This window comes from Chiloscyllium plagiosum, unplaced genomic scaffold (genome assembly GCF_037043375.1).
Source record: "Chiloscyllium plagiosum isolate Xiang-an unplaced genomic scaffold, Cpla_swu_hap1 HiC_scaffold_4, whole genome shotgun sequence".
NCBI lineage: Eukaryota > Metazoa > Chordata > Chondrichthyes > Orectolobiformes > Hemiscylliidae > Chiloscyllium > Chiloscyllium plagiosum.
In genome coordinates, this window is record NW_028270142.1 from 146,113,010 (window position 1) to 146,132,024 (window position 19,015).

The 19,015-nt window shown below is 41.7% G+C and overlaps 2 protein-coding genes across 10 annotated transcripts in view; one reads left to right on the forward strand and one right to left on the reverse strand.

The window, feature by feature from the left end:
• npc1 (Niemann-Pick disease, type C1) overlaps window positions 1-10,329 on the forward strand; it is a 37,716-nt gene extending 27,387 nt beyond the window's left edge. For 3 of the 4 annotated variants that reach the window (XM_043687589.2, XM_087986756.1, XM_087986757.1), the window contains 8 exons: window positions 471-586; window positions 1,699-1,828; window positions 3,644-3,844; window positions 5,272-5,503; window positions 6,992-7,105; window positions 9,079-9,241; window positions 9,951-10,026; window positions 10,124-10,329. In XM_043687589.2, the coding sequence (XP_043543524.2) occupies window positions 471-586; window positions 1,699-1,828; window positions 3,644-3,844; window positions 5,272-5,503; window positions 6,992-7,105; window positions 9,079-9,241; window positions 9,951-10,026; window positions 10,124-10,160 (1,069 nt within the window). In that variant the 3' untranslated portion in view covers window positions 10,161-10,329. Of the gene's footprint in view, window positions 1-470; window positions 587-1,698; window positions 1,829-3,643; window positions 3,845-5,271; window positions 5,504-6,991; window positions 7,106-9,078; window positions 9,242-9,950 lie in introns of all 4 variants that reach the window. The other variant, XM_087986755.1, reaches the window with a different exon arrangement.
• rmc1 (regulator of MON1-CCZ1) overlaps window positions 10,236-19,015 on the reverse strand; it is a 71,570-nt gene continuing 62,790 nt past the window's right edge. For 3 of the 6 annotated variants that reach the window (XM_087986759.1, XM_087986758.1, XM_087986763.1), the window contains 3 exons: window positions 12,335-12,403; window positions 10,668-10,908; window positions 10,236-10,431 (listed from right to left, as the gene is read on the reverse strand). In XM_087986759.1, coding sequence (XP_087842885.1) covers window positions 10,352-10,431; window positions 10,668-10,908; window positions 12,335-12,403 — 390 coding nt within the window. In that variant the 3' untranslated portion in view covers window positions 10,236-10,351. The remainder of the gene's footprint in view (window positions 10,432-10,667; window positions 10,909-12,334; window positions 12,404-19,015) is intronic. The other 3 variants (XM_087986761.1, XM_087986760.1, XM_087986762.1) reach the window with 2 other exon arrangements.

The following is a 19,015-nucleotide window of genomic DNA, read 5'->3' on the forward strand; positions in this document are numbered from 1 at the left end:
TTTAACTGCAATTAACCAGACTGAAGCTTTGGGCTACATCTGGTTAACTTTGCCAACTATGTACAGTGAGCTACTCTAGATTATTCAAAGGTCTGAGCTGAAATCTAATTTTTAAAGGCAATCAAATGTTCAACCCTTGGATTGAGCTAATCTGCTTAATTTCTTTTCTGGATTGATTTTGACCAGTGAATATGGAATGAATTTGCAACAATAAATCAAATGTTATGACCATAATCATTTAAGCACACAGATCCTTAACTTTGAAATCACTACATCTCTCTTTCTGTGCCCTTGGACTTTATGTCCAATTCTGGACACTAGACCAATTGGGTCTGACCAATCCAAGATTCTGCAGTTGCACTGTCTCAACTTTTAAAGACCCATTCTGGATCACAAGGTTTCTCAACAATACTTGCAGGCTACTCATCAAGTCAGTGTATAATTCTTGAAACTGGTTCCATTTTCCTCAGTACAAGAATTGGTTTTCCACCATCATCGTGGATTGATGATTACTTTGACTGGGTGAAGCCACAATCCTCCTGCTGCAGAGTCTACAATACTACAAAGAGCTTCTGCAATGCTTCAGGTGACTACACTTTTGACTAATATTTGCTCCTCCTTCATATGGAACACTAGTGTACTTTTTAAGTAGATAAAATTTATTTTTCTCTGGGATGTATGGGTAAGGGCCATTCAGGGTTTTTAAAGCAACACCTTAACTGGAAATTGAGACTATCAAATTTGAAAATAATTTGTAGATTGTAAAGTATCTCTATTCCAATACTCAGTGGAGTTGGAGTGCATAGTTGTCTAGACCACTGTCTTTTAGATGTCACATGACCTAAACTTGTTTCAAGTTTTTTATAACTACACTTCTAAATATTCTTATCAAGACAACTTGAGTAATTATAGAATACTTTTTCTGAAATACTTTAGTATTTCTCTATTCCAAAACCTTTGGGGACAGGGATAAAAGAAACACTTCATGTTGGCTGACTTTCTAGGTAAGTGGGCCTTTCCTGAAGCCAGAAAGATATGTAGGATGTTCTACAGTTTACAATGTACTGGCATATGGCCAAGTCACTTTGCAGAAAGTTTCCTGAGCAAACCAAGGTTTTTTATTTCTGAAAAGAATACATGCTGAATTAGACTTTTTCAAAGTGAGATCAGGGGTTCTTGGCAGTTTTTCAGAAAACCAATAACATAAAGTTTCATTGGTCATGGGCCCAATAGGGTCTAAAGCAAAATATGCAGTTCTATTTCCATTCAATGAATGAAAAATGAACTCTTGCTATTGACCCTGCTGGGCCTGTCTTTGAACAATATGCACAATTGTGTCCCTTCCAATGACTTCAACTTGAGGCCTGCATTAATACAGAAATATATTTAACAATTCTCAAACTGGTGGTACTGGATTGAGCACATTTCCTCTTTATTCCAAAATGGAATAAAACAGGACTTCACTATCTGAACTTTCAGTCACCAATACTCTGCAAAACAGTTTGAGTAATAAACAGATTTCTAGGTACCTCAGGGCATTAGGTAGACTTTCCAATCCCCTTTTGGGATCAACTTAAGCCCTGGCCCAGTATTGGTTTTATAATATGCTACCTAGTCCTTGAGCTGAGGGTGGGAAGGGAAAAAGGACTCCACCAAACTTTGGAAAGGAACAAGCTTGTTTGTTCTGTTTTTTTTTAGTTGTTGATGATTCGTGCATTCGCTGCCGCCCACTTTCCCGAGAGGGAAAAGAGAGACCATATGGAGAAGACTTCATGAACTTTCTCCCCATGTTTCTGTCTGATAATCCAAGTCCAAAATGTGGCAAAGGGTAAGAAACTAAAATCTCCATTCCACTAGTGAAGATGTTAATCACCTGAGCAAGGGTCATCCTATTAACTATATTCCATGTTATAATCTGACTTTGAGGGGAGAACTCCTCAATCACTACTACTGTCTAAGCCACAACTACTTTTGGTCTGTTAAGCTGCTAACTGCTTGAATTTCCAATTCAGGGCTGCTTCATTCACTTGGCTGTCTGTAAATGGGGTTGGTTTTATAGGAATGGTAACAAAGTTTAAATACACAGGCTTTTACACTTTCAAGTAATTCTTTCCTTCCTAGAAAGTGTCTACCATGACCTTGACTGCATGTGGAATTCCTATAAATAAAGCTAAATCTTTTAAGGAACTATAGCTCCTACCCACCAACCAATTTTTACCTACTTCTCCACCTTTCTCTTTACTGGGAAAGTTTTATATATAATAAAGATCTCACTGGAGGTACTACAAATTCCATGTAAGATCACTCCTGGAGTATTGCATGCTGCTTTGGACTCCTGACCAAGGAACTCAGCAGGCAATTTTGCTCCTCCAGCTTGTCACTTCAATGTAATTACCAGCTGATTTAAGCTTGGCCTCCACTTTTGTGTACCCTTCAACCATTACAAACTCTCTAAATGTACTCTATCCAATCTGTTGCACTCTGGAGTCATCCATTCTAGACTTGTCACTAAGTAACTCCTCCACTCTTTTTTTTTTCTGCTAAAGGGTAGCAGATTTAAACATTGCCCTACATGTTCAAGACTTGGATTTCATTAAAATCCAAATGACAGATGAGAATGCAGGATGCTGAGGTAGATCAATATACTTGAATGGCAGAGTAAGCTCAAAAGGCTGAGTGCCTCCTGATTTTACCAGTGTCCTGGGCTGAGGTTTACCTCTAGCTACAATTTTAAGGTATGACCAGTGAAGTTTCCCTTCACTGCACACTCTTATTTGCCGAGATTGAAGTCTTTTGTCATTGTTCAGCTTCCATCTGATGCTTTAACAATGTTGTAATTGGCTGCATTAGTTTGTCCTTGTTCTGTACAGACCATACCTGGGCAAGTTACCACATCAGGTAGATGTCAGTCTATTTTGTAATATGTGGATGTCACTGGGCTACTATTGCCATATTTAATTACACTGGAATAGAGGCTTGCTCTCCATTCAGTGAAGGGGATTTAACTACATTGCTGTGGGTCTAGAGTCACCCATAGACCAGATGGGTAAGGATGGAAGAGTTCCTTCCCTGTGGAACATCAATGAACCAAGTGGGTGTTTTTAACTACTCCTTGATGAGGTTCCACACTTCCAATTAAGTTGGTTTTTTTTACTAAAGTTAGGATGACCTTTCACTTGTCCAAATATTGCTTGGATGAATCTCTTGTAAACCATTACTGTATAATTACACCAACAAACTCCAAACTTGTTGGAAATACAGTAACAGCAGCCTCTTAATGTGAGGTCATAAAACAAATCTGTTGCCAGCAGCTGGGATTGTCTTGTATGGAATATGCTCACTTGTTTCACTTGCAACACCAGCTATCACCTTGGTTCTGTTCAATCTTAAACTGATATATAACACTTTTATATCACCTGGTTTTAAAATACTAGTGACCTCTTTCTCCCTCCGTCAAATATTTAATGTTTTTACTACTTCTGGACACTAAGTATCTTTTAGCCACCTCGTTTAGTCTTCCTGATTACCTCTTCAAATTTCCACAAGATGCCAATTGTGGATTGTGGCATGAAATTGATGCTTAAGTCTGCTGCAGAAGATTTTGATGGTGTCATAAACTGTTAAGTGTTTCTATTCTGTACAGAGGCCATGCAGCATACAGCTCTGCAGTGAACATGCTTGAAAACAATACTGCTGTGGGAGCCACTTATTTCATGACCTTTCACACAGTACTGAAAACATCAGCTGATTTCATTGCTGCTGCCAAGCATGCATGGAGTCTGGCAGAAAACATAACTGAATCCATGGGCATTTCTCACAAAGGCTATCGTGTCTTTCCATACAGGTAACTATATAAACTGTCTACTCAGAAGGAATCTGTCTTAGTTAAAACAGTGTACGTATGTTTGCAGTCCTCCCAGATCAGGGAGTTCTGGTTTCCCTCTACTCTAGCAGAGGGGTACAAAACACTGGGAAGGAATAGATGGCTGTCAGCTGGAACAATGACAGACTGCTGTAAAAATTCAGGTCCAGCAGCATCTGTAGAGAAATCTGTTAACCTTCCAGGACAGTGACCCTTCCCAATTGAGTCACCACACTAACTTTTCAGCACAAATGCTGCCTGACTTACAGCAGCTGCTGTTCTATTGGTTGTTTCTTAGCTGACAGCTGGACTTGATGTTGGAGGGAACACCTGAGTAGAATATAAGGAACAGGCTTTTCATATCTACATAATTCCATTTCCCAAAGGCTTAGTCAGATATACAGCATGGAAACAGACCCTTCACTCCAACCTGACCAGATATCCCAACCCAGACTAGTCCCACCTGCCAGTACCTGGCCCATATCCCTCTACCTTCCTATTCATATACTCATCCAAATGCCTCTTAAATGTTGCAGTTGTACCAGCCTCCACCACATCCTCTGGCAGCTCATTCCATACATATACCACCCTCTGCATGAAAAAGTTGCCTTTTTTATATATCTTGCCCTCCCCCCTAAACCTATGCCCTCTAGTTCTGGACTCCCCAACCCCAGGGAAAAGACTGTCTATTTATCCTATCCATGCCCCTCCAATTTTGTAAACCTCTAAGGTCACCCCTCTGCTCCAGGGAAAACAGCCCCTGCCTGTTCAGCCTCTCCCTGTAGCTCAGATCCTCCAATCCTGGCAACCTCCTTAAATCTTTTCTGAACACTGTCAAGTTTCACAACGTCCTTCCAATAGGAAGGAGACCAGAATTGCACGCAATATTCCAATAGTGGCCTAACCAATGTCCTGTACAGCTGCAACATGACCTCCCAACTCCTGTACTCAATACTCTTACTGCTAAAGGATAGGATACCAAATGCTGCCTTCACTATCCTATCTACTTTCAAGGAGCTATGAACCTGCACTCCAAGGTCTTTGTTCAGCAACACTGTTCATGCTGCATAAAACTTATGCCCACCATAACAGATTTTTATGAATTTAAATTGCTGGATGACTGGTGTATGACTCTCCTACTGTGCCCAATGTCTGAAATATCATCTGTCCTGAATTAAGTAAACCTTACAGGATGGGTCCAGGACTAGCTATAGCCTCTGGAAAACAAACTTCCACTGGGGCCTCAACCCCTGTGGGCTTATGGCAATACCAGTGCAATACACTCTTCCCAGGCTGGAGCAATAAATTGAAGTGCTTCCAGCCTTCTGTTACACTTCCATGCTGTCCTAGAAGTTTTAAATGCAGCAAATGACATATGATGATAAAAGCTTTGTTCTGTTTGTTTACAGTGTGTTTTATGTATTTTATGAACAATATTTCACAATTGTGAAAGACACTATTTTCAACATCTGTGTCTCTCTGGGAGCTGTGTTCACTGTGACTACAATCCTGCTGGGCTGTGAAGTTTGGTCTGCCATGATTGTCTGCATCACCATTTCTATGATCATAACAAACATGTTTGGAGTTATGTGGCTGTGGAACATCAGTCTTAATGCAGTCTCATTAGTAAACCTGGTTATGGTAAGTAGGTAAACTTCAGTTACTCACCCAGAACTGAATCACTTTTTTTTTTTTGTTTGCTTTTGGTGTATTTGAACCACCACTCCTTGATATTAAATGGTGTCACATCAATTTTCCACTAAACTTCCTGGGGGTTACAACTTGCCAGAAACTGAACAGAACTCCCCATAAACATGGCTTCAAGAGCAGAACTGAAGCTGGGATTGTTGCCACAAGTAACACTCCACCTAATCTCCCCAAAGCCTGGCCACCATCTATAAAAGCACACTCCAGAAGTTAATGGAGTAATCATCTCTTTCCTGGATGGGTGAAGATCCAACAACATTCTAAGCTTGACACCATCCAGGGCAAAGCAGCCTACTAATCTGGCACCACATCCACCACTCAGTAGCAGCTATATAACATCTGCAAGATGCACTGCAGAAACTCCAAACTTTGGACAGCACCTTTCAAACATTCAACCACTTTCATCTAGAAGAACAAGGGCAGCAGATACAGGGAACACCACTCTCTGCACATTTCTTTTCCACCCCTGTCTCCAAGCCACCCATCATCCTGACTTGGAATTTATATTGCTGTTCCTTCAGTGTCACTAGATCAAAATCCTGGCAGTACCTCCCTAAAGGGTATTGTGGATCTACCTATAGCACACTGACTAGTGATTCAAAGTGCTCACCATCTCTATTGAAGAGCAAGTAGGAATTGGCATTAAATGCTGGTCAGTCAACAGCTAAAGTGAATAAGCTTTTAAATTGGTGATAACTAATTCACTAGTATAGCTGCAAGGTAAATTCACTTGGATGCTCCAATTGGCCATGTACACTAGAGCATTCTGAATCTTGTACTTGGTGTTTTTCCACTTTTGAGATTTAATCCATGCTCGGGTTGAGATTAGATGCTGCATGTGGAGAATTGCTGTGACTCTATTTCATAAGCCTGTGTGGGCAGATTATAGGGTTAATACCACTAGGTCCTGAATTTCACTTGTTTGTGGGTCCTATATTGTTTTGGATCTTTTTTTATTTCAACCTAATACACCTAACAGATTACAGCAGGTGACCTGCAGCAGTTCAAGGCAGCTCACTTTTTTTACAGAACAGAGCAGGCCCTTCAGCCCACTGCTGAAGATTATTCCTAAATTCCTAAAATAACCTTTGCATCCCTCAATTCAACACCTCCTTGTGCATGTCCAGCTGTCACTTAAATGTCTCATGACTCTGCTTCCACCATCACTGACAATATGTTCACCTCTAGAAGTCTCAAGAGCAACTAGGGACAAAATGCTGGCCAGCCAGCAACACCCATGCCCCAAAATGAATGCTCAGAAATAGTTATCTTCAACTTTCATGTTGGACATATATTCATATCTTGAATTTAATTAAATGGTTTCCTCTAGTGTACTTGTACTAGAAAGTAATAACTTGACTGAACAGTGCTGCAGTGTTGGTCTTGAGCAATACAATTGATATGCTATAACTTTTTTTCCAGTGCTGTGGTATTTCAGTTGAGTTCTGTAGCCATATTGTTCGAGCATTTTCGGTCAGTCTGAAGGAAACCAGAGTGCAGCGTGCTGAGGAAGCATTGGCAAATATGGGCAGTTCTGTAAGTAAACAATTAAAATCCTACCATTCCAAGATCTATGACTTGTAACTTCAATATAGTAAATATTGGATCTGCAATTTTGATTGTTCTTTTGGGGAATTGGGAAACTGTTTCAAATACTAAAATATGAATTCCAGATGCTTTTGATAAGGCCAGCACCTGCTGATACCACACTGCAGTTTGCTAGAGTAGGGTGGACCTATCATGGGATCCTACATCAGTCTTAAGTACTGTAGTTCTTCAGTGTACAGTCTATTCTGCTATAACAGTAATTCTGCTCTCTCAACATTCTTATGGTGAGATTGCATAAGAGCAGCACCACTAAACTAATGGGGCCAGAATCTCATTACCACACTCTCTAAAACTTCATGCTTTTAGAAAGTGTTCCCAATCAAAACAGTTGTGAATTCATTAAACCACCACTTGTAGCAGAACAACCTGTTTGTCAAGTTTCACCCTTTTTTTTTCCCCCTGATCAAAAGTGGCTAATCTTATGCCTTGAAGTTCCCAATGCCTGGGAACTATAGACTGACATATTTTGGTGGGTATGTTTTGAGGGGCTTATGAGAAATTCTTGCCATTGGAGGGCAGAACAGTAGCTGTTTATATTTCTTTAACTTTTCAGAATCTTAAAGGTCTTGATGGTAGACTGGTCAGTGAAAGTTAAATCACATGGGATTCAGGGAGCTTGCCAAATGGATAAAAATGATTTGACTGTAGGAGACATGATGGTGGAAGGTTTTCAGACTGGAAACCTGTGACCAAATGTGTTCTGCAGGATCAGTGCTGGAGCCACTTTCTCAAGTATTTGGATTAGAAATGTCAAGGCATGGTTAGTAAGACTGCAAAACTGGTGGTATAGTGGACAAAAGGTTACCTCCAACACAAAGGAATCATCAGGATTAACTGAGTCACTGGGCTGAGGAATGGTAAATGAAGTTTCATTGGAGTATTGCATTTGTGTAAAACAAAGGAATCTGCAACTGTGGTAGGGCTCACCTGTGTAGTGTTAAACTAGTTCAGGTACACCAATGTAAGATGCATCACAGGTGAACAAGATTTGATGTTTCAGTGCACTTTATGCATTTGCTAACTCCTTTGAGTACAGGGGTTTCGAGTCCCTCGAGTGACCCATTTCCTAATGGTGGGTGACTATAGCACAGCGTGTTCACCTGACCTGTGCACTTTGGACTGTGGGGGGTGGCTGGTGGACCTGGATCCATCCTTCCCTCCTTGTTTTCTCTCCTCTTTCTCTTTCTCCCCCCCCCCCCCCCCCCGCAAACCGCCAGAATTGCACCTCGGACCCTGGTGCTGAGGCAGCAGTGCTAACCACTGAGCCATTTTGCCATCCATCTTGCAGTTGTACAAGATGGTGAATCCAATTCAGAATGTGATGTACAATTCTAGTCTAATTTCTATAGCAAGGATATTAAATTGGACAGGGTTCAGAAGACTTGCTTTTATTCTTCCCACCCCCTCCCCTGGTGTTGGGGCTAGAGTTAGGATAGGCTAACATTTTTTCCAATCTGGACCACACTAGACTGAGTGGTGACCTTTTTTGAGGTTTAAAGGATGACAAGCAAGTGCTTTTCCTTAGGGTGGGTGAGTTCAAACAAACATTTAAAGGTATGGGCAGACTTTAAAAAGGATCTGAGGGGGCAACTTTACACAGCTTGCATGTGGAATAACTGCCAGGAAGTGCTAGATGAAGGTATAGCTACAACTTAGGTACCTCATGAATAGGAATGAGGGATATGGCCAACTGCAGGCAGGCTCAGTATGGCAAACTGGCATAGGCAAATTGGGTACCATGCTCCTACTGAAGGCTAAGCCTGAAACTAACTGATTCATCATGTGCTTTTACAGCACCATACTTTTTTAAGACACTCTCTAGCATCTGCAGTCTGTTTTTTCTCAAAGTTAGACTAGAATTTGTGCTGTGAAAGTCTTATTCTAAGTTTTTCTTCCTGCAGGTGTTTAGTGGCATCACACTGACCAAGTTTGGAGGTATTGTGGTCCTGGCATTTGCCAAATCTCAGATTTTCCAGATCTTCTACTTCAGGATGTACTTGGCAATTGTGCTTTTGGGAGCTGCTCATGGCCTCATATTCCTTCCAGTCTTCCTTTCTTACGTGGGTAAGAACAACTTGCCTATCATTGATCACTGACACAAATTCTTGCATACTACTTCTGATAGGCAGATTCACTAATGTTTTCTACTACCTTCCTCTTATTCTACAAAGTTATTCAAACTTACTCCATACTATTACCCTTGTTTTGAGGGCTAAATAAAGGTATAGAAACCAAGTTTGTATTTCCCTAGAGTCTAGGTTATGGGTGACTTTTGAAAGTGATGTAAATGGCAAGCAGCATGATAGTTCAGTATATGGAACTGATGATCCTGAAAGGAAGTTGGCATAGAGACTTATTTGAGGCAATACAAGTATCAATTTTGGAACTATATGAAGAAATCTGAAAATGGATTAGGTTTCACTGAAGCCTGATTTTTTTTAAACTGGATCAGCCACGAATATTTTCACTAACTTTTTAAACACTGAAACCATTGGCGTATGTAAGGGGTTGAGGTCTGCAAGTAATTCATTAGGTGGGATGAATTAGTGCCATGCCCATGTGGATCTTGAGGAGCCACCTTGATTTCCCAACAGCACTTAGCCTATGTTCTGTTCACAAATTACCAGTCATCCTTTCTTGAACAAGTATAACTTGGTGCCCCTACTTCAAGTGCTTGCTACAGTAAGCAGATCCTACTTAATCTAGGTTTGGTCATTACATAATTCAAAAGTTTTTGATTTGTACATCTGTTCACTGAATCCACTCTTTCTAGGACCAACCATTAACAAAGGGAAAGTTTCAGCTCTGCAAAACCATTACAAGAACACTGAAGAGGAGCAACTGCTAAAGTAAATAACTTAAATGAATTTCTGCATAAAGGACAGATCCTAAATGAAGGATTTTGAACTCAGGAAACTTGTATGATAGCTGAAATATTTATTTCAGGTTCCAGCTGTTTCCATTTTTTTGGATTGGTAACTAGCAGTTCAACAATGAATCTAAGACTACAAAATGCAAGATTCTTTCTGGTTGACCACTGAAGAATGACACTGGGAAGTGACACTAATGCAGTTTTAATACATGCCAAAAGTAGATATTTTTCAGTCTTTTTTTATAATGCACATTTAATAAAGTTTGTGTTCAATAACTAATGCATTGCTTTGTGTCCAGAGTTTATACAGCCATGGATGTCAGAAGTGCTTGTTCTCCAAAAAGGTTTTTGAAATGGGCAACATGCTCTTCACAGTGCTCTCCTGCAATTAAAACAACCCACAATGTAATGGTGCTGGGACTAGACTCAGGTTAGTTTTACATCTTCCACTTTACCATCAATCTTTCCCTCCACATTTGCTTCCACTTTTTTTTTTCCTTCAGCAACTAACTGGATGGTCACTTAAAGTGACTGTATCCATTCCCATCTCAATGCTTGCTAGAAAGCAACATCCCCACCCCATCCATCCACCTAGTCAAACTTCCAGTTTGTACTCACCTGGTGTAAAGTGTGAGCTTCCTCTTAATCTTTGATTCCTCTGTTCAAAAAACTTGAAGGTGGTGTAAAACAGCATTGCATCTCCAGTCTGCCTGGCTGCGTCCAAGAACTTGCGTGCTGATATATTATCATGGCTACCAACACTACGAACAAACCGTAGTGCACCTAAAACCTGGTGTTTGGATAGTAGGACTTCCACAATCTCATCATTGGCTGTAGACAGTCGCTGCAATATTTTAAACTGGACAGATTAGAAATATAATTTCATGCTGACTTTTGTGAAAGCATTCAAGACTAATGTGGTCATCCTGGGAATATTGCCAAGGGAGTTCAATTTAAAAAAAATCTCTATCGCTTCCACTTCCCTAACTCTTTGAACAAAGACAGTAACTACAACTTTTATGACTGACTGACCCCTGTCAGTGGTTTTTCCATGCAGTATGTCCCTGGCAATGCCAATGCTTACCCATTCCTAACTGCTATTTGAAGGTGAGCTGCCTAAAGTTAAGACACCCACAGTGCTGTATGTTGCAGGTTGGAAAAATCCTGTCCCTCTGCATTAATAACAGCTCCTCCAATTCTGGACAGTGACCAACTTTGCCATGTTGCTGTTAACTATGTTAAAAACAGGGAAATGTAGGCCATTCTGCCCCTCCATTTATACATTGATTCAGTTACCTTTTGCTTCAAAAACTAGGCTGATCACATTAAGTTAAATGCCAGTCTGGCAGAATCTGGAGGAAAAAGTTAACATTTTTGGGTCCAGTGACCCTTCAACTGACAACCAGTCATTACTCCATCTTTAGCATGCACCTGGGTGAACTAGTTAGTAAACTGAAGGAATGGGGTAAAAGGTAGCCTGGGAAAATAAATAGCTGTCACTGGGGACAATGGGCTATTTTGTGATAGTTTGTGCTACCTATTCATGGTGGGTAATTTTGTGCTCCCTTCAAAACTCTGTAGGCAGTTCCAAGATAGTGTCTTCAGCTCTACAGCTGGTACAATAGCAGATCTATCCTGCAGCAAGCTGTTTGTGGATGGGATGCTCAGTAAGTAGGAATTGGTAGACTTGAAAGGAACAAAATTTAAATGGAGAGGATAAAAACAAGTGGGATCTTGGCCTTATCAAAGAGATTCTAGTAAGAATAAAGTCTTGCTGCAACTGTACAAGGTACTGGTAAAATCTCATCTGGAATACCATGAGCAGTATTGTCCCATTCTCCAAGAAAAGATTACATTGGAGACCCACTAGCAGGTTCCCTACAATCTCTGGTATGGAGGGATTGCCTTTTAAAGGCTGAAAAAGGTTGGGACAGTAGATTTTGGAAAAGATTCCTATTGAAACATGGGATCCTTAAGAGCTTACTGGGTAAACTCTATTTCCCCTCACTGCAGGCTAGGAGTATGGCCTCAGAATAAAGGGACACCAATTTAAGACTAAGTAACTTCTTTGGATTATCTCTAGTCTTGGGTGAAAAAACTGCTTCAGAATAAGTGGACACTCAATGCTAGGATGACCAACTATTGAATTGTAAAGGATCCAGTGAATGCTATGAAAAATCTGTCCATCTATTCCTCCTGAGGAATCCAAAGTAAAATGTTGCCAGAAAGCATTTGGGATTATTTTACCTTCAGAGCTTTGTGATCTGTAAAGTGCAAGGTCCTACCTTCAGCATGTCAAGGGACAGCTGATGCGCAGGAGGGTACGTGCTCTCTAGTGACAGAAGTAGACAAGCCTGGAATACAAAAGCACATCAAACTCTTGGTGCCTGTCCAGTTGAAAACAATTGTCAAACTTGGTGGGTTTTTTCAGTTGCATTGTCCTCCATACACCAAGAAGCAGAATTTAATAGTGCTGGAGATATGCTGAACTGGCAATATCTCTCTTTGAAACAGTGACATTTTCCACAGTATGACTACTTTGGAAACTCCTGCAGATTCTTTTGGAGATGCTGCCAGTCCAGCAGCTTTTCTTGCATTTTGTTTTAGATCTCCAGCAGCTGCAAGAGAACTAGGTTAAGATGAAGCTGCATGTAGCATTACTCCACCAATATGATTATTGTGCATCTTAGTTTTATCAAAGATCACAGCAGTTAGGCCATTCTGCCCCCAGTTTAACTTTTATTCTTCACCACTCCCCATAACCATTTGATCCCTTTAATTAAGAACCTAGTTCTACCTTAACATTCAATGACTTGACCTCCAGCCTTCTGGATTGTTTCAGATTGACTATCTTCAAATTCCTTTACCCACTCCTTGTCTGTTCAAGTCCTTCTGCAGCCTCCCTGCTGAGTCATACAGCATAGAAAAACCCTTTGGTCCATCTCATCCATCTGCTGACCAGTTTCCTGGACTAAACTAGTCCCATTTGCCTGTATTTGGTCCATATCCTGCTAAACTACTTTTTCATGTACCTGTCTTAAAGGTCTATCTATACCTGCATCTAGCACTTCCTCCAGCAGTTTATTCCACATACAAAACCTGTGAAGTTGCCCCTCAGGTCCTTTTGTCAATCTTTTTCTCCTCCCAATTTATACCTTTTCAACTTTTGAACTTTCCTACTTTAGGAAAGTGACATCTTGCTAATCTTTTTTTATCTATGCCCTGCATGATTCTAAACTTTAAAGCTACCTCTTGCACTCCAGGAAAGAAGTTCCAGCCTCTCCAACTCAAACCATGGTAATGTGTGTCAATCTCTTCTGCATCCTTTCCAATTTAATGGCCTTCCTATAGCAGGGCAACCAGAGCTATACATGGTACCCCAGAAGTGGCCTCACTAACTTCCTGTAAAACATGTCCCAACTCCTTTTTTATGCAATGGTCTGAATGATGACAGCATTTGTTCTGGGTGACTTTTCTCCACCTTCAGACCTTTCCACTTCCCCAGCAGCATCTTAATGATGGCCACTATACTAACTACTGTCCCTGAAGTAATGGTATGCTGCTGGTATCTTCCACCCTCCAAGATATTTTCTTATTTAGGTAAGTGCTTGAAAAACCTACAACCAAGTGCTGGGAAATGCCCTTTTGAAGGGTTGATGCTTGATGACTAGGCACAGATAGGATGGGCAGAAAGGTCTTTCTGTACTGTTTAAAAACATTGACTACAACATTGCTTTTAAATTTGGAGATATAATGGGGTTGAAAACTGAAGGGATGGTCTATTTCATAATACAAAGCAAGCGAATGGTCCAAGTAAACTGGTTTATCTGGAGGAGGTGCAAATGGCAAAGATTTTGAAGCCCAGGATGAGGTTTGGCTTGTAAGTTTTGAACTGGAAGATTTGTTTTTGATCATTTGTTAGGTAGTATCATCAGTGAGCCTCCAGTGAAGCATTGGCATTGTCCCACTTTCTATTTGTATCTTGGTCTGTTAAGGTGAGTGATATCATTTCATATTCCTTTTTCAGGATGGTAGATAAGGTACAAATGTGTTTATTGATGGAGTTTCAGTTAGAACATCAGGCTTCTAGAAATTCCTGTGTCTGTTTAGCCTGTCCTAGGATAATGTTGTCCTTCATCTGTGTTTAAGGGTGATCGTGAGTCATGTCTTTTGGTCACTAGCTTTCTGCCTGTTTATCCAATGTTTTTACAGTCCTTGCATGGTATTTTATAAATTACTTGGTTTTGTGTAGGGTCCTCTTTTTTAGGAGAAAGTGAGGACTGCAGATGCTGGAGATCAAAGTTGAAACTTTATTGCTGGAACAGCACAGCAGGTCAGGCAGCATCCAGGGAACAGGAGATTCGACGTTTCGGGCACAGGCCCTTCCTCAGGAATGAGCAGAGAGTGTTCAGCAGGAGAAGATAAAAGGTAGGGAGGAGGGACTTGGAGGAGGGGAGTTGGAAATGTGATAGGTGGAAAGAGGTCAAGGTGAGGGTGATAGTTCGGAGTAGGATGGAGGCGGAGAGGTCAAGAAGACTGCAGGTCAGGAAGGCGGTGCCGGGCTGGAGGGATCCGGCTGAGACAAGGTTGGGGGGGGGGAGATGAAGAAACTGGTGAAGTCCAAGTTCATCCCCTGTGGTTGGAGGGTTCCCGGTCGGAAGAAAAGACGCTCCTCCTCCGACCGTCGGGTTGTTGTGGTTTGGCGGTGGATGAGTCCAATGACCTGCATATCCTCGGAGGGGGAGGGGGAGTTGAAATGCTGTGCTACAGGTTGGTTGGGTTGGTTCGTCCGGGTGGCCCAGAGGTGCTCTCTGAATCGCTCCGCAAGTAGGCGGCCTGTCTCCCCAATATAGAGGAGGCCACACCGGCTGCAGCGGATGCAGTAGATGATGTGGGTGGACTTGCGCCCACACCTCCCCCCTCACTTCTCTCCAAGGCCCCAAAGGAAAATTCCATATCCGCCACAGATTCACCTGCACCTCCACCCACATCATCTACTGCATCCGCTGCAGCCGGTGTGGCCTCCTCTATATTGGGGAGACAGGCCGCCTACTTGCGGAGCGATTCAGAGAGCACCTCTGGGCCACCCGGACGAACCAACCCAACCAACCTGTAGCACAGCATTTCAACTCCCCCTCCCACTCCACCGAGGATATGCAGGTCATTGGACTCATCCACCACCAAACCACAACAACCCGACAGTCGGAGGAGGAGCGTCTTTTCTTCCGACTGGGAACCCTCCAACCGCAGGGGATGAACTTGGACTTCACCAGTTTCTTCATCCCCCCCCCCCCCACCTTGTCTCAGCCGGATCCCTCCAGCCCGGCACCGCCTTCCTGACCTGCAGTCTTCTTCTTGACCTCTCCGCCTCCATCCTACTCCGACCTATCACCCTCCCCTTGACCTCTTTCCACCTATCACATTTCCAACGCCCCTCCTCCCTACCTTTTATCTTCTCCTGCTGAACACTCTCTGCTCATTCCTGAAGAAGGGCCTGTGCCCGAAACGTCGAATCTCCTGTTCCCTGGATGCTGCCTGACCTGCTGTGCTGTTCCAGCAATAAAGTTTCCTTTTTTTTTAGGTTCATTTAGTTGCTGTTTAAGTATTTGTAGCCCACAAAGCCTACCATGATGCCAAGGGGTCAGAGTCTGGAAGTAACTTACCTTTCAAAGGCATCTTGGAATGTGGCTAGTTTCTGGGTGCATTGTCTGCGTGTTTGTGTGGTACAGACACTAGAATGAGCCAGAAGCATCAAATGAAAAACTGGACAGGTTATCAAAGAACAGAGACTTGGATTTTAAAAACTTAATGGTCAGTCTAATAGACACACAACCATCCTAGTAAGAGCACTAAACTACAGACAAAAAGACTTCCTAGCAGTAGTTAATACTGAAGGAAATCTGACTCACTGAAGAAACCCAGTAGACCAACCCAACACACAGGGAAGACTCAGACAACCTAGTAATCCTACTGCCGACAAAGGGCACATGCTCCTCATTCTAAACAGACCTGAGTACATTCACATTGAAAAAGTGAACCCACTGCTTGCAGATACAGACCTTTACCAACAAGTGGCAATAGACCTGACCCCACAACTCAAACCATATCACATCCATATTGAAAAGGATTCAGAAATCAGCACAAAAACGAGACTTCTTTTTTCTTTCTTAAAGACAGTTGCTTCTATGGACTAGCTAAAGTACACCAGATGACTGGAGGATAGCAAATGTTGTCCCCTTTCTCAAAGAGAATGGAGATAACCCTGGTAATTTGTAGACCAGTGAGCCTTTCAGTTATAACCCTTTCCAAAACTTTACCTATAAGAGGATTTATCTAGAAAGGAGTAAGTTGATTTGGGGATAGTCAATACTGTTTTGTGAAGGGTAGACTGTGCCTCAACCCTTTTGAGATGGTGACCAAACAGGTGGTATGGGTAAAGTGGATGTGGTATATAGATTCTAAAGGTGTTTGATTTGATTAGGTTCCCCATGGTAGACTATTGCACAAAATAGAGGCATGGGAGTGAGGGTGATTTTAGCAGTTTGGATCAGAAATTGGTTAAATGAAAGACAGTGTGGTGGTTGATAAGAAATGTTCATCCTGGAGTTCAGTTACTAGTGGCGTACCATAAGGATCTGTTTTGGGGCCACTGCTGTTGGTCATTTATAAAAATGACTTGGTGTCATCCACAAACTTACTAACCCTCCTCTAAGGTCACTGGAGTTGTGGATAAGGCTGAAGGATTTTGCAGGTTACAGAGGGACATAGATAAGCTGCAAAGTTGGGTTGGCGTGGCAAATGGAGTTATGTAGAAAAATGTGAGGTGATTCACTTTAGAAGGAGCAACAGGAATAAAGAGTGCTGGGCTAATGGTAGGATTCCTGGTAGTGTAGATAAGTAGAGAGATCGGTGTCCAGGTACAGAGATCCCTGAAAGTTTCCACCCAGGTTGATAGGGTTGTTAAGGCATACAGTGTGTTAAGCTTTATTAGTAGTGGGATTGAGTTTTGGAACTGAGGTCATGTTGCAGTTATACAAAACTCTGGTAAGGCTGCACTTGTAATGACCAGAACTGTATGCGATACTCCATTAAAGGAAGAATGTGGAAGCTTTAGAGGGGATTTATTAGGATGTTGCCTGGTAATTGATAGGCTGAGGGACTTGAGGCTGTTTTTGTTAGAAGGTTGAGCGGTGACTTGACTGAGATACACAAGACAAGCCGAGAGTTAGATAGGGTAGACAGTGAGAGCCTTTTGTTTTTCTGATGATGGCTAGCACGAGGGGGTGTAGCTTTAAATTGAGGGATGATGGAGGTCAGATGTCGGGTAGTTTCTTTACTCATTGTTGGAGAATCTACTACTAAATCTATTCAACAACCAGTTAAATAGCCTATGAATGAAAATGGAATTGTGTAGGATAGAGGAGGCTTCAGATTATTGCACTGACCTATGAAACCATTGAGAGCTGAAGGGCCTGTGTTGTACTATATTGTTCTGTATATACAAACCAGGGGCGCCCCAGCAGACCAGCAAAAAAAAAACTCCATTGAAATACTTTTTAGGAGACGTGTACCACTCCATTCATTATATCCAAGAATCTCAACATCAAAGACAAGAGGATGAAATAAAGGTCTCCTTTGATGTAATAGCCCTGTTCACATTAATTACCACCACTCTGGCCAAAGAAGCACTGACCACACTGCTCGACAAACCAAGGACCCAAACACCACCAGCACTAACTTCAGCAGCAAGGACAACATTTAAGTTAGCGGACCTATATCTCATTATCCACTTCACCATCAATAACAAGACTTACAAACAAATCAATAGAACACCCATAGAATCACCAGAGTTCTGGGCAGAAACAGTAATGCAGAGACTCCAGCAAACTGCTCTCACAATCCAACCCCCAATCTCGGTCTGTCAAATGGATGACATCATCACTAAACTGAACAAATTAGAGGAAACCTACAACTCCTACTGGCATAAAATTCACAAAAGAGAACAACAATAGACACCCCTTCCTAGATGTCAAAGTAGAAAGAATAGTTAACTGAGAACTTCAAACCAGCATCCACAGGAAAACAACATACAGAGGGATATATAACTACACAAGCAATCATCCCAACAACCACAAATTGAGCTGCATCAGGCATTATTTCAACAATCCACAATGTACTGCAACACCCAGGAACTACCAACAATATAAGAAAAATACTCTCAGCATACTCAGGGAGAACAGATATTCAAACTCAATCCGCTGCTTTCTCAACAATAAACCCAAACAAGCAGCAGACACAACACGCCCACATTACATAAAGATATGTCTGAAATGACTTCTAGACTACTCAGACCCTTGGCACCACAATAGCCCACAAACCTACCAACACACTTAAACAGTGGCTCATGAACCTCAAGGTCCCTATACAAATGACCAGCAAGATGAACATCATTTACAAAATACCATGCTAGGACTGTGACAAACTGGCAGAAAACTAGCCATCAAAAGACCTGACCCACTTTCACTAGAATTCTGACATCCAGACAAAAGAAGGACACCACATCCATCCTGGGACAGGCTAAACAGAGACATGTACAGGAATTCCTAGAGGCCTGGAATTCAAACTAGAATTCCATCATTAAACACATCAATTCGGACCCCATTTACCAACCTCAGAAAAAGAACTGGAAAAAATATCACCCACCTTAACAGACCAAGACACAAATAGAAAGCAAAACATAACACCAGCACTTCACCAGAGGCACACGGATGATGTTACCTAGCATGATGACAAAGCATCTGGAAACAAACCTTCCAACTCAGCAAGCAAACTTAATCAAAGAAATGAGAGGATATATACAAACAAGAAATGGAATGGGCAGATTACAATCTCAAATTGCTGAGATATATTCAGAGAGGAGATGATAATTTAATACTATAATTGCTGGACTGTCAATTCAGAGACAT